The 14,681-nt window shown below is 37.0% G+C and overlaps 1 protein-coding gene across 7 annotated transcripts in view; it reads left to right on the top strand.

Moving 5' to 3' along the window:
- The window catches only part of N4BP2L2 (NEDD4 binding protein 2 like 2), a 62,277-nt gene that overhangs the window by 45,007 nt on the left and 2,589 nt on the right, over positions 1-14,681 (top strand). For 4 of the 7 annotated variants that reach the window (XM_060287799.2, XM_060287800.2, XM_030882540.3 and 1 more), the window contains 3 exons: positions 8,740-10,499; positions 12,948-13,033; positions 14,353-14,398. In XM_060287799.2, the coding sequence (XP_060143782.1) occupies positions 8,740-10,499; positions 12,948-13,033; positions 14,353-14,376 (1,870 nt within the window). In that variant the 3' untranslated portion in view covers positions 14,377-14,398. Of the gene's footprint in view, positions 1-6,855; positions 6,918-8,739; positions 10,500-12,947; positions 13,034-14,352; positions 14,399-14,681 lie in introns of those variants that run through there. The other 3 variants (XR_009559714.2, XM_060287802.1, XM_060287801.1) reach the window with 3 other exon arrangements.

Here is a 14,681-nt window from a genome sequence, read left to right as displayed (position 1 = left end):
AATGAGCTGGGTTGTGTTCTTTCTTCTTCTGTTTTTTTGAAGAGTTTGTGAAGAGTTGGTGTTTTTTCTTCCTTATGTAGTTGATAGAACATTTAAAGAAGCCCATTGAAGCCGTTTGGGCCTGGTCTTTTCTTTGTGAGAAGTTCTGAACATCTTTTAAAATCTAGTTTGCTTTCCTTTCCAGCAGTTGTTCCTTTACTTTGAGAACTTTTCTTCATCTTTTCTTTTGTGGATGAAAAAAAATGACCTTAATCTTACTTGACAAGAATAATAATTGTGTTTACCACTTTCAAAAGCAAACAAGCAAAATAAAAACAGTATGAAAGTAGGAACAAAGGAAGTAAAGAAAGCAAGCCATATATTTTCTTTTTAAAATATAATTTAATTTTTTTTTTGGCCACATTGTGGCATGCTGGATGTGGGATCTTAGTTCCCCAACCAGGGATTGAACCCGTGCCCCGTGCAGTAGAAGCATGGAGTCTTAACCATTGGACCACCAGGGGAGTCCCAAGCCATATATTTTCATTAAATGTTTTAATGGTTAACCTGTGAATAAAATAATGTCATTTTATTGCATTGAATCAATAGGTCATTTTGCTTTAAAGTCAAAAATCTCACAGCCAGGGGCTTCGCTGGTGGCACAGTGGTTGGGGGTCCGCCTGCCGATGCAGGGGACGCGGGTTCGTGCCCCGGTCCGGGAGGATCCCACATGCCGCGGAGCGGTTAGGCCTGTGATCCATGGCCGCTGAGCCTGCGCATCCAGAGCCTGTGCTCCGCAACGGGAGAGGCTACAGCAGTGAGAGGCCTGTGTACCGCAAAAAAAAAAAAAAAAAAAAAGATATTAAATATAGCTCCCTGTGTTATACAGTAGGTTCTTGTTGTTTACCTATTTTGTATACAGTGGTATGTATCTGTTAATCCCAAATTCCTAATTTATCCCTGCCCTTTCCATTTGGTAACCATAAGTTTGTTTTCTATGTCTGTGAGTCAATTTCTGTCTTGTAAATAAGTTCATTTGTATGATATTTTTAGATTCCACTTATAAGTGATATCATATGATGTCTTTCTCTGACTGACTTGACTCAATAATGGTAATCTCTAGGTCCATCCATATTGCTCCAAATGGCACTGTTTCACTCTTTTATGACTAATATTCCATTGTGTGTATACACACACACACACACACACACACACACACCCCCCACATCTTCTTTATTCATTCATCTGTTGATCGACATTTTGGTTGCTTCCATGTCTTGGATATTTTAAATAGCGCCTTTGCTCTTTTTTTAAATCAAATTGTTTTTTGTTTCTTTGTTGTTGAGCTTTAGGAATTCTCTGTATATTCTGGATATTAATCTTTTATCAGTTATATGATTTGCAAATATTTTCTCTTCTGTTGGTTGCCTTTTTACTAAGTTAATATTGTCTTTTTTATTTTTGTTTGTTTGGTTTTTTGCGGTACACGGGCCTCTCACTATTGTGGCCTCTCCCGTTGCGGAGCACAGGCTCTGGACGTGCAGGCTCAGCGGCCATGGCTCACGGGCCTAGCCGCTCCACAGCATGTGGGATCTTCCCGGACCGGGGCACGAACCCGTGTCCCCTGCATCGGCAGGTGGACTCAACCACTCCCCCTTCCCTCTCCCTACTGGTAACTTTTAGTTGGTTCTCTATATCTTGAGTCTGCTTCTTTTTGTTATATTCACTAGTTTGTTTTATTTTTTAGATTCCACATGTAAGTGATATCATACAGTTTTGTCTTTCTCTGTCTGACTTATTTCACTTAGCATGATAACCCTCCAAATCCATCCATGTTGCTACAAATGGCAAAATTTCATTTTTTTTATGGCTGAGTAGTATTCCATTGTGTGTGTGTGTGTGTGTGTGTGTGTGTGTGTGTGTGTGTGTGTGTGTGTATGGCACATTTTCTTTATCCATTCGTCTGTTGATGGACATTTAGATTGCTTCCATATCTTGGCAATTGTAAATAATGCTGCCACAAACATTGGGGTGCATGTATCTTTTCAAATCAGAGTTTTTATTTTTTTGGATATATACCCAGGAGTGGAATTGCTGGATAATGTGGTAGTTCTAGTTTTAGTTTTTTGAGAAACCTTCATACTGTTTTCCATGGTGGCTGTACCGATTTGCATTCCCACCAACAGTGTACCGGAGTTCCCTTTTTTCCACATCCTTTCCATCATTGGTTATTTGTGTTCTTTTTGATGGTAGCCATTCTGACAGGTGTGAGTTGATACATCATTGTGGTTTTGATTTGCATTTCCTTGATGATTAGCAATGTTGAGCCTCTTTTCAGGTGCCTGTTGGCCATCTGCATGTTCTCTTTGAAAAAATGTCTATTCAGTTCTTCTGCCCATTTTTTTTTTTTTTTTTTTTTTTTTGCGGTTTGCGGGCCTCTCACTGTTGTGGCTTCTCCTGTTGCGGAGCACAGGCTCCAGACACGCAGGCTCAGCGGCCATGGCTCACGGGCCCAGCCACTCCGCGGCATGTGGGATCTTCCCGGACCGGGGCACGAACCCATGTCCCCTGCATCGGCAGGCGGACTCTCAACCACTGCGCCACCAGGGAAGCACTCGTCTGCCCATTTTTAAATCGAGTTGTTTGGGTTTTTTTTTTTTTCTTGATATTGAGTTGTATGAGCTGCTTATATAAGTTGGATATTAACCCCTTATCAGTCATATCATTTGCAAATATTTTCTCCCATTGAGTATTATCTTTCGGCTTTGTCGACAGTTTCCTTTGCTGAGCAAAAGCTTTTAAGTTTAATTAGATCCCATTTGTTTCTTTTTGCTTTTATTTCCTTTGCTTTAGGAGACAGATCCAAAAACATATTGCTACAATTTATGTCAAAGAGTGTTCTGCCTATGTTTTCCTTTAGGAGTTTTATGGTTTCCAGTCTTACATTTAGGTCTTTAATCCATTTGGAATTTATTTTTGTATGTGGTGTTAGAGAGTGTTCTAATTTCATTCTTTTACATGTGGCTGTCTGGTTTTCCCAGCACCACTTATTGAAGAGACTGTTGTTTTTCTCCATTGTATATCCTTGCCTCTTTTGTCGTAGATTAATTGACCATACTGTGTAGGTTTAAGGAATTTCTAGTTTCTGTTGTTGAAAATTGGAGAACCCAAAGAAATCTTATAGGTTTTTATGACTTTTAAGTAAACTTCATGGTTATCCTGACTAAACCTAATTTGATAACAGTCTTTTAGTACTTTATCTTTATTGAGTCACTTACTTCAATTTAATTTTTATAGAAACTTTCTTTCTTGTACTCATATTCTACTGATTGACATAATGTTTAATCAAACTATAAAATTATAGTACCATTATGATAAGTATAAACAGACTTGGGAAAAACTCACCTGACTGCTTGTAAATATGCAGCCCTAAATAATGGGAGCAGAAATGTGTAGTTGTGCTAGGGAGCAGCCATCTAGCTGCAAGCATTTTGTATGTCATTGGCATTAGTTATTCTATTCTACAGAGGCGATGGAAAGAGTTTGTCATTGGTTAGGTGGAGGTCATTTAAGGGCATCTATATTAATCTTTACAACTCTGCAAGAACGTAGTGTTATCTCCATTTCAGAAGGGAGACCTGATTTGCCCAAGATCCCACTACTAGCTTATTACTGAACCAAGAGGACCTAGGCCTGGATTATTTCAACCACAGTCATTCCATAAAGCTGTGAGACCTCTCTTTTATAATCTGTGTATTTTAATTGAGTTTTACTTCATGTATTGCCCATGCTTCATGAATTAGTGTATAGGCCTCTGCAATAAGAAATAACGTTTCTGGCTCCCTTAATTATTTTCCTGATGAAGAACATTAAGCAATAACTATATATATATATATATATATATATTTTTTTTTTTTTTTCTCCATAGCAGTCAATTTTGGCTTTATCTGGATGTTCTCTCACCTTTGTCTTCAGGTCACAGTTCACTTGGTCAGGTTAGCTTGTCTCTTAGCAACACTACCTTTCTAATTCTTAAAAAGTGCACTCCATCTGAACCCAGGAGCTTGGATTCTAAACCATTATCTAAAAAGCAAAATCTTATTAATCAGAGATATGTTACCATTCGTTCTTTCCTTATTTCTTCCTTTCTTTTCTAAAGCTACAGCCCATGCGTCCATCTCTTCTGATTTCTTCTCCATGACTAACTTATATTTAGTGATGCTTCTTCTCTTTTAATGGTGCCATTCACCCCTAAGTGAATCAGCATGAGTGAGACATAGGTTTGATGAGCCTTTCACACTTTATAAATACATAAATACATCTATTGATTAGGCACATCCAATGTATACATTCTCACAGAAGTTATCACCACCATCACTTCTCTTATCTCCCAAGTGCTTCACAAGTCCCTGTTATTGCTTTGTTTTTTCTTTCCAGAAGTCCTGTTCCAAGTACTAGAACAAGTGTGGTCACTATATAGAGCTTCCATGGTGCAGAACTAGAAAAAGTCTCTGACACACTTCCTTATAAAGTTAGTCTTCGGATTTTCATACTTCTTGGCATTGTATTGTATTTGTAATTGAAATTCCAAGTCTTAAGACTTCTTTGATTAACTCTTTTAGCAAACTGCCTTAATAAATTGCGTGATCTCCTAGATTCTAATAGTTATTTTTTAAGCCACCTCGTTCTTTCATGATCCATGTTAAATTCTCTGCAGGCATCATGAGTTTTCATCACTGGCAGGTCCTTTCTCACAGTAGCTATCAGATTGTAATCCATTTAAAAAACATAGGAACCCTTGAGGAGTATTAGAGAAGCCCTCATCTTTTCTACTTTCTAAATTCTGCTATAGGGACAGATTAATTTACTGGTTAAGACACTGAGCTGAACTTTGAGGCAATTGATTTAGCAGCGCTCTCTCCAAACCCCTACCTTGTGCAGGCTTCTGTGTATCAGCAAATGGCTACTTCATCCCTCTGATTGTTCAGGCCAAAATCTTTGCACTCATGCTTGATTATTATCTTTTTCTCATACTCTAACCAATTTGTTTTCAATTCCTGCTTGTCTTTCCTTCAAAATATATCCAGAATGTGATCACTCTTCACTACCTCTATCCCTTGACAAATGAGTTAACTTCAGGAGGAGCCCCTTGTGTCCATTGGCCTAAGTTAATAAGCCACCTACCCTGGCCTTCCCATTGGTCATATAAAACCTTGACATAAAGTTCAATTAGGGAGATGAGTCCTGTTCCACACTACCTTCTCTCACTTTCTGGTGTTATTCCTTGTTTGCTTTCATACAGAGGCAGAGAGAGAAAAAGAAAAAAGTCTCAAGACACTATTAGGGTAGTGATAGTAGGAGTCAGGGCCCAAGAGCTGCTTCCCTCAAAAGGACTCAACTCTTGCCAGCATAAACATCTCTGTGTTTGTGCACATGTGAGAATTTGAAGATGAGAGGAGGAAGAGGAATTTGAAGATGAGAGGAGGAAGAAAAAGAAGGGAAGTGTAAAATTCTCCTTTTTAGTTGAGAGGCAATTTTGTATAATGGTTAAAGAGTATAGACTCTAAAGCCAGTCAGTCTTGGTCTGAATTGTGCCAGTAGCCATGTGACCCTGGGCAAATTCTTCTTTTTTCTTTTTTTCCAGTTTTATTGAGAAATAATCGACATATATCACTGTGTAAATTTAAGCTATACACTATGATGGTTTCATTTACATACATTGTGAAATGATTACCACAATAGGTTTAGTTAACATCCATCAATTCATATAGATACAATAAAAATAAAAGAAAAACGTTTTTCTCCAGTGGTAAGAACTCCTAGGATCTACTCTCTTAACAACTTTCCTAAATACCATACAGCAGTGTTAACTATAGTCATTGTGTTATACGTTAAATCCCTAATACTTATTTATCTAATAACTGTAAGTTTGTACCTTTTGGCCACATTCCTCCAATTCCCCCTTATCCCAACCCCCGCCTCGGGTAACCACATATATAATCTCTTTTTCTATGAGTTTTTTTGTTCATTTTGTTTTAGATGCCAAATATAAGTGAGATCATACAGTATTTGGCTTTCTCTGTCTGACTGATTTCACATACCATAATGCCTTAAAGTTTCATCCATGTTGTCACAAATGGTAGAATTTCCTCATTTTATATGGCTGAATAATAGTCCATTGTATATATATACCACAACTTCTTTATCCATTCATCCATTGATGGGCACTTGTTTCCATGTTTTGGCTATTGCAAATAATGCTTCTGTGAACATGGGGTACAGATACCTTTTTGAGTTAGTGTTTTTATTTCCTTTGCATATATCCCCAGAACTGGAATTGCAAGATCATATGGTGGTTCTATTTTTAATTTTTTGAAGAACCTCCATGCTGCTTTATATTGTGACTGTAGTTGGGAAGATTCTTCAGCTTCTCTTTGTTTCAGTTGCCTTTTTGAGTTGGGGGTAGAACTAGCATTTGCCTTACCACATATGGTTATTGTGAAGATTAGGTAAGTTAGTACATGTAAAGCAATTAAATAATCTTAACATATAGTGAGTGTGCACTAAATAGTTTTTTTTTTTAAAGCCAATTTTCAAAGTAGCATTGTGAACCTTGTAATTCCTGGTGGCATAAGGAGCTATAAACACTTTCATGATGAACCATATCTAGGAACCCCATTTCCATAGATTAGAGTTCTCCTTCCTTGTGCACTAGAGAGCTGTTTAAAGGGACAGTGGCTGCACATTAAGTGCATTCAAGTCCACAGAGTCACCAGTCCTGGAGTGAGTCTTAAGTCCTTAGTATTTTACCATTTAGGCCAACAAATAAAGCAACAACAAATTCAGCTTATTCTTTTCCTCCTTTCCCTGCAACAGGATGGTTCATGTTTGGGTGAAGAGAGTGGAGTTTGTTTTTAGGATGACAGACTAGTCTGCAGTATGCATTTTATAACTGTGACTGCACTTTAGACTTCAACTAGACCTTTCATTGGAGTCAGATAGAACTGACCATGAAGGAGAGTTACTGCCAAAGTTGACATTCTTTACTCGATATCCTTTTTATAGATACCATCTTAACTGCTTCTCAGTAATTTACTGTTTCTTAATGTTCTTCTTTTTAAAAAAATTTTTAAATTTAATTTTTAATTGAAGTGTAGTTGATTTACAACCTTAATGTTCTTTCTAAACCAATATCCAGGGATATATAAACAAGGGCAGCAGCAATTAGTTGACAAAGAACAAGGTATTCAGGGGTCCTGACTATTGAAAATTGCCCAGCAGCATGGGATGGAATAAACCAGGCCAGAGGCTGGGGCAATTTTCTTTTCTTTCTTTTTTTTTTTTAAAGAAGATGTTGGGGGTAGGAGTTTAGTAATTTATTTATTTATTTTTGCTGTGTTGGGTCTTTGTTTCTGTGCGAGGGCTTTCTCTAGTTGTGGCAAGTGGGGGCCACTCTTCATCGCAGTGCGCAGGCCTCTCACTATTGCGGCCTCTCTTGTTGCGGAGCACGGGCTGCAGACACGCAGGCTCAGTAGTTGTGGATCACGGGCCTAGTTGCTCCGCGGCATATGGGATCCTCCCAGACCAGGGCTCGAACCCGTGTCCCCTGCATTAGCAGGCAGATTCTCAACCACTGTGCCACCAGGGAAGCCCTGGGGCAGTTTTAATAAGTTCTTTTGTCCAATGCCCAGCCAATTGACCAACTTCTCTTTTCTGTTATCTCTTTCTGCTTCGGTGTTTGTTTAAGTGTTTATTTTCCTATTCCTCTACCCTGGATTTTTTTCCTCAGCTGTATCTATTGTCCTTCCTCTACTACATTTTACTATGTTTCCATCTGTACATTGTGGAAGAGAAGATAACTAAACCTTTATATCCGAAATTAGAAAATTTCCTAAATCCTCCTTTTTCTCTCAGGATCAAAGATTGCCTTCAATTAAGGGGCACCGTGAACTTTTAGTGTGCTTGATGAGAGCATTATTGCTCATTTGGGTGGGATAACTTTTCACTGTGGAATTGTCCCTGGCATTGCAGGATGGTTAACACCCCTGGCCCCAGTACCAAGTGCCAGTAACACATTTCCAGTCATTGAGACCACCAGAAATGCCTTCACACATTTCCACACACCCCACAAAGTAGTGGTAGAGCCTCTGGTTTAGAACCACTGCTCACTAGGCAGTTGGAAGCATATCATCCCAATACTGAACTTGGCTGCTCATTATCAACTGTTCTTTACAGTTTGATGGAGCAACTTAATTGCCAAAGTTTTTACGTCTAGAGAAAATCTAGCTATTTGAGCCATTAAAGCGGTGCCATTTACACTATACCCGTCACTTTTCACTTTTCAAAATTCAAGATGTTGGGATAACCAAGTTGTTTATTGGTAATATATATATATATATAAAGTATCTTAGGGAAAATATTAGGCTTTCATAAAGTTATTGGTTTATGAAATGAGTATGTGAAAATGAGTTGTAAGTTTCTCAAAGTGTATTCACTTTTATCAGGTTGGCCAAAAAGTTCGTTTGGGTTTTTCTATGTTATGGAAAACCTGAAAACAAACTTTTTGGCCAACCCAATCATTTAGAGGATTAAAGCATATCTCTTTCAAAGGTGATTTTTAAAATATAGTTCAAAGTGGACACACACTTTAGAATCTCTTATACTAATGATTTGTATATCTGCACATTGAGTATAATATTTTAGTTTATAATGTTATATAAGTAATTAAGTTATGAATTTCTTAATTCTTTTATGTTTCAGAGAAAGAGATTTGAAGAAAACTGGGCACAGGTTCGGCAAAGCCAAGAAGAGAAACAGAAAAAGAAACAAAAAGCAGAACAGTCATAGTAAAATCATGGAGGAAAACTCATTTGAAACCTTAAGTTATCTTACACCAGAAGATCAGGACCCATCTCAGAATGAAGAGGAAGACTTAGAAGAGACCAAAAGAGAATCAGAGTATTCCTTAACGGGTGATCTGAGAAATGAAGTAGGAGATTTTGTGAATGTCCATAAAGATGAGAGACAGGAAAACATAAATTTTGAAAACAGTTTGCCACATGTTATGTCTGTAGTTGAGTTGGACAATACACCAAAGAATTTCCTCCCCAAGGAAGATGATGACTTGTTTCTAAATTTGTCATTGATGCCAAATGAAAGCTCTGTTGCTTATTCAACAGTGACTCAAAATCTCCCCTATGTAGCAAGTGATGACTGCCCTGGCACAAAGATAGAAAAGCATATAGAAAGTAGGGATATCATGGCATTACACATCCAAGACCGATTTGTTGAAACCCCACGCTCATTTATGCAGAAGAAAGAGATGGTAGATAAGAGTCTCCTGAATGAAACAAGTCTGTACCATCAATATGGATCCAGAACTTCAGATAAAGTTTTAAGAAAGGAACAAGGAGTAAATACATCTAAAAATAATTACTGGGCTTTTTTCTCAAATGATTTCTCTGATGAAGAATTACAGTTGGGCTCTGATAGACAACCCTATTTTGGTAGCTGGCCTGAGGGACCTAATAAGTTTATATGTGAACAGAGACCAAAGAGAGATAGATGGCAAAAACTGGCTCATCCTGACAACAGGAGACAATTGATTAAATTGATCTCTCCTTCTGAAGGAGCATCAGGACCAGGAAACAGTCCTGAAACGTTGATAGAAGAGAAGCTATCGATAGAAAATGAAGATTTGTCACCTCCAACTGAGAATATAGATTCAATCATAGAAACAGAGACAAATATCTTTGGAAGCCACTTCCTTAAGCTGGATAGCCTAAAGAATGCCTTACACTCAACAAAGAATAAAAAAAGGAGGCAGAAAAGGATTTTCAGTTTGGCACCAAACTTTAACTTACTGGGACAGAGTCATATCAATGTAAAAGAAATGGGGGAATGTGAATTGTTAACAGAAAGCCATGGAATAAAAATTATTTTGGAAGAAAAAAAAGATGTAATTTCAGAAATAAATAATGAAGAAGAGAATAAGCAAAACATTATGACCTTCAATCATCATCCATCATGGTTTTACTTTGACATTGTCAAAGATTCTCTTCTAAATGTTGGTGGACAATTTTATTCTCATTACCTGCTATTTAATAGACTAAGGCACTCTGTGTATTTTTACAAAAGCCCCATTCCTTCTCTTATGCTACAATATACATCTAGCTTTTGGAAGATATCTTTTACAAGCAAGAAACCGTTTTTGACTTCCAACTCTCAGAGGAGAGTAGATGATAAACTAAATGATGTAAGGTTCACTTCTTCAGAAATTTTAAGTAGCCCACCTGATACTTTGTACTCTTTTAGGGTCACTAATGATCTTCACTTTTTAAATGAAAGTTTTGGTGAAAAGCTAGAGACATGGGAAGAACCTAAACCATTACAGTTCTCACAAACAGAGGATAACCAAGATGTAACAAGCACTGACTACTATGATTCCCTTGAGCTACCATTATCACAAGAGTTTGCCTTTCAACTAGTAAAGCTTTTTGGATCTCCTGGAGTTCCAGTGGGTAAATTGAGTTTATTTGCTACAAATAAAAAGTCCAGTTTAACATATGTGAGTAATTTTTGCAGTGTTTCTACCTCATGTTAGTGATTTCATGCAGTTAATTGATGTTGTGATACTTTTCGGCGGTGGAAGTGGAGGACACGTAGCAAATGGTGCTCGGTGGAGTCGTGCCCCATACCCCACCTCCACAGCCAGTCGTCTGAAATGTCTTTGAGCATGTTGAATACTTGGACTCTCAGTTTCAACAGACAGTGGGAAGAATGAAGAATGAGACAGGCAAACAGTGATTATGTAACAAATAGAGATGTACTGCTTTCTTTAAGAAAAATCTTTCTGCTTTCTGCATTTCGCTTGTTTGGCACATGGCCCTTTCCTTTCTCATTCACATTATAGCTCATAGATATGAGAATAGTAAAAGGGGGACAATGAAGATTAAGTGATGAAAAAAATATCTGAAATCAGTTGAATTTAATTTTTAAGAACTGAGAAGGGTACTGAAAAGAAGGTTAGGAAGGAGTCTGACTGGTTGACTTGAAAAGTTCCTTTGGGCTCTTAAGATTGTTGTTTTTGGAAGTGAAAAATCTACCTGTGAATTAAAAATGAAAATACGATTTTTTAATATTGTAAGTAAAATTCTAAGTAAATTTCTGCTAAATAGTATGCCTGTGCAAGATGCTAAATATCTTAAAGAGGAAATGAGGCACATATCCCAACTTTTCCTTATCTGTAAGTCAATTGCACGTGTTAATGACTTCATGCAATTGCATGTGTCCCCTTCCTTGGGGACAGAAGCTGTAAGAGCCAAGAAGTAAAGCTCCAGTCCCTGCATCCTGTATCTTCGTGATATTCTTTTTCTTCTGTACTTACCAGGGAGACTGGGGTTCTCTAACAGCTTGATTTCCAGTGTTTTTTACTTTGCTCCTAAACTTCTGCTGTTCTGGACAAGCTTGGTCCACTCAGCTCAGACCCAAGATTAGCTAAGTCTCAGAGTCAGAGGAGTCACAACTATCAGCCTGTTCTGGCATCATGTTTATCATTTTTGCAAACTTTGTGAATAATCACATCGTAACTGCTGCAATTTTCTGTTCTCCTAGATGCACCAAAGAAACATACCAATTTAAAAAATTAAACTGTATTTGCTTTGGAGAATTTAAAAAGATAATGGAAGTCATTTTAAGCCGGGAATATTAGTCCAAAGTCCATATTCTGAAGTCATATGCAAAATTCTTTGTGGCATTTTGTGCCATTTTTCTGGGAGAAAGTCCATAGATTTTAACAGCTTCTCAGGGATGTCCATGACCCCAAAATATTAACAATCACTGCCTTAGATTGGCACCAGAAAGCATGAAGGCACTAGTGGGAAAAGATTCTAAACCTCCTCCTTTGAATGCACAATACTATCATAATCAACAATAATGATCCAGCATCCATTAATTAAGCTTTGGAAAGCTTTTTAGAGGAAATAGACCTCATTCATCAAGTAGCTTACCTTCTAAATGGGGAGACAAGACTAACACAAAACAAAATTATTGCACATAGAAAATATAAATGAGAAGCTTATGAATATTTTATGAGTGAGGTTAGCTGTGCTAAAGGGATTGTTGAAGAGAATATGGGGTTATGGTTTTGTCTGGGATGGCTCCAAATGGAAGTGAATTATAAGCAGTGCTTATACAAATATGACTTAAAAGAAAAACAGGGAAAGAATTTTACATTTGGAAATGGTGTATGCTTAAAAAAGGAAAGGAGAAAACTGGAAGTGGAGGCTGTAAACTAATTCGTTTACCTAGGTTGGACATGCAAAGCTCTGGTGTATCTATGACCTTGTAAATAAAACAGGGAACTCAAATGAATTCTATTATTAGGAGCTCTGCAGGCACAGTGGGATTATATAGTAGAGTCATACATAGGCCTGAAGAAACCAAACTACCCATGTTGCTGGGGATATGCGAGTATAGGAAAAATATTTTCCGTGGTTTGGTATGGCTGATAGGTATAAATCAATGTCTGGACTTGCTTATGAGCATCATAATTGTAAAGATTTTTTCTCCCAGACACTCTTACGTGGAAGGAGCAATTTGCAAGAAAACTAAACTTGCTGTACTTGCAGTGTTTTATACATGTCACAGGAAAGGATGTCTACCTAAATTTTATGCCCTGTGACAGTACCACTTGAAGCTACTGATGTGTATATATTTGTACTTACATGAGAATATGAACTATGATACATATCACTTTACATAAGCATTTTTATTGAGTCTGGATAGTGTTTACTAACAGAGATCTGAGAGAGACTAACTCCTGCTTTAGCTATCACTGAAATATCTTCAAAACCAGGCTTTTATCATTATGGTGGTCTAGATATCATGTTTGTATGTCTTCATATTTAGGGTAAAAATATGTGTGACATTAGAGATGAAATTTGTTCTTTTTTTTTTTTTTTTTACAGAATCTTTGTTGCCCGACGACTGTGTGGTTCCTCTTGACTGGAAGACACTGAAGATGATCTGTTTACAGTGGAAGACGTCAGTAGAGGTATATTTTTATGGCTTTCAAAGCAGACCTTCTCTAACTGGTTTCTTTTTTTATTGATTAAATTTTTAATACAATTTTTAAAGGTTACTTTCCATTTACAGTTATTATAAAATATTGGTTATATTCCCTGTGTTGTACAATACATTCTTAAGCCTAGCTTATACCCAATAGTTTGTACCTCCCACTTACCCACCCCTATATTGCCCCCGCCTCCCATAATCACTAGTTTGTTCCCTATATCTGAGTCTGCTTCTTTTTTGTTTTATTCACTAGTTTGTTATATTTTTAGATTTCACATATGCAATATCATATAATGTTTGTCTTTCTCTGTCTGACTTATTTCACTTAGCATAATGCCCTCTAACTAGTTTCAAAAAAAAAAAGAAAAAAGAAAACCTGTTCCATCAAATGTAACATGAAGAGCTACATCCATTGTATTAAATTAGAGAAAGAATGTATGTGGATGGGTGGATAATCTATGCATGTTTCTTTCAGTTAGTCCCAAACAGAAAGTTGCATTTAATTCCCTAACTTTGTTGTAGTGTAGGCTGGTATAAGGGCCAACTGTGGGTGACTGAGGTCCCTGTTTTAGGAGAGTCATTTATTCTTCTTTACATCTTTTTCTCCTGTCCAGCCCTCAATCTTATCTTGTTATAATAAAGTAACAGCTACAAATTAGATTCATATTTACGTGACTTGGAAGCACCTCATTATTGGTATGTTCTGGTGGTCCATGATGGTTCTGACAGGCTGTTAATTTTCCAGGTAGCTGGAGGAGGACTGGTTGGGAAGGTTAGAAAGGTAACAGAAACTCTGGAAAATCCAGTACTCTGTGTAATGTAATGAGGAGAGGGTGGCTGGTATTCTGTTTACATTAGTTGATAGTGACTTATATGTGCCCAAAGGCAATGCCAGAGGTACATTTTGAAATAAATAGTAAAATCAAGGTTTAGTGAAACATAGAATTATATAGTTCAGGATAGTAGGTATTTCTTAACTGTTCATATAAACACAGCTGTGGGAAAAGTAGATTTGTTTGTGTGCTCAGGTAGTAAAACCAAATACATTTTTCTACATATTTCTCCTCATTCCCATGGAGACCTTTTTCCTGCCTAAACATACACACACACACACACACACACACACACACGCATACACACACGCACACAGCAATAATTTAAATGTTTAAACTGACATTTATGTTTATTATGTTTTTTCTCATTTGGAGAGTGTCCCTATGGGAGTTAAATGATGGTGCAAACCTAATCCCAATGGCAACTATTAATCATTATTATATGTATTTTAATTATGATTTCTAGAAAAGACAGAAGAAGATTGGTTAAAAAAATGAGGATTCTTTGAACTGTAAGTACAACTTATTCCAGAGACCTCTATATGATCAGGAGGAAATGGATGTTGACATTATTTGGTTGTAATAGTTCATATGTACTACAATTGAAGAGTAAATATAAAAAATGTAGTCTGTTACCATAGCAACTCTGTGTGCTATTGCACATGTGATGTTTTTATTTCCTTTAAATGTAGATCTTTTTATGAAATACAACAAAGCTTAGATTGTTGCTGCCAAATTTATTTTCCAACTTTATTAGTTAGAATATATTTTAGAGCATTCTGTCAACACACAGTT

Source organism: Globicephala melas, chromosome 18, assembly GCF_963455315.2.
Source record: "Globicephala melas chromosome 18, mGloMel1.2, whole genome shotgun sequence".
Classification (NCBI taxonomy): Eukaryota; Metazoa; Chordata; class Mammalia; order Artiodactyla; family Delphinidae; genus Globicephala; species Globicephala melas.
The sequence above is the reverse complement of the archived record's forward strand: the minus strand, read 5'-3'. Positions and strand labels throughout refer to the sequence as shown.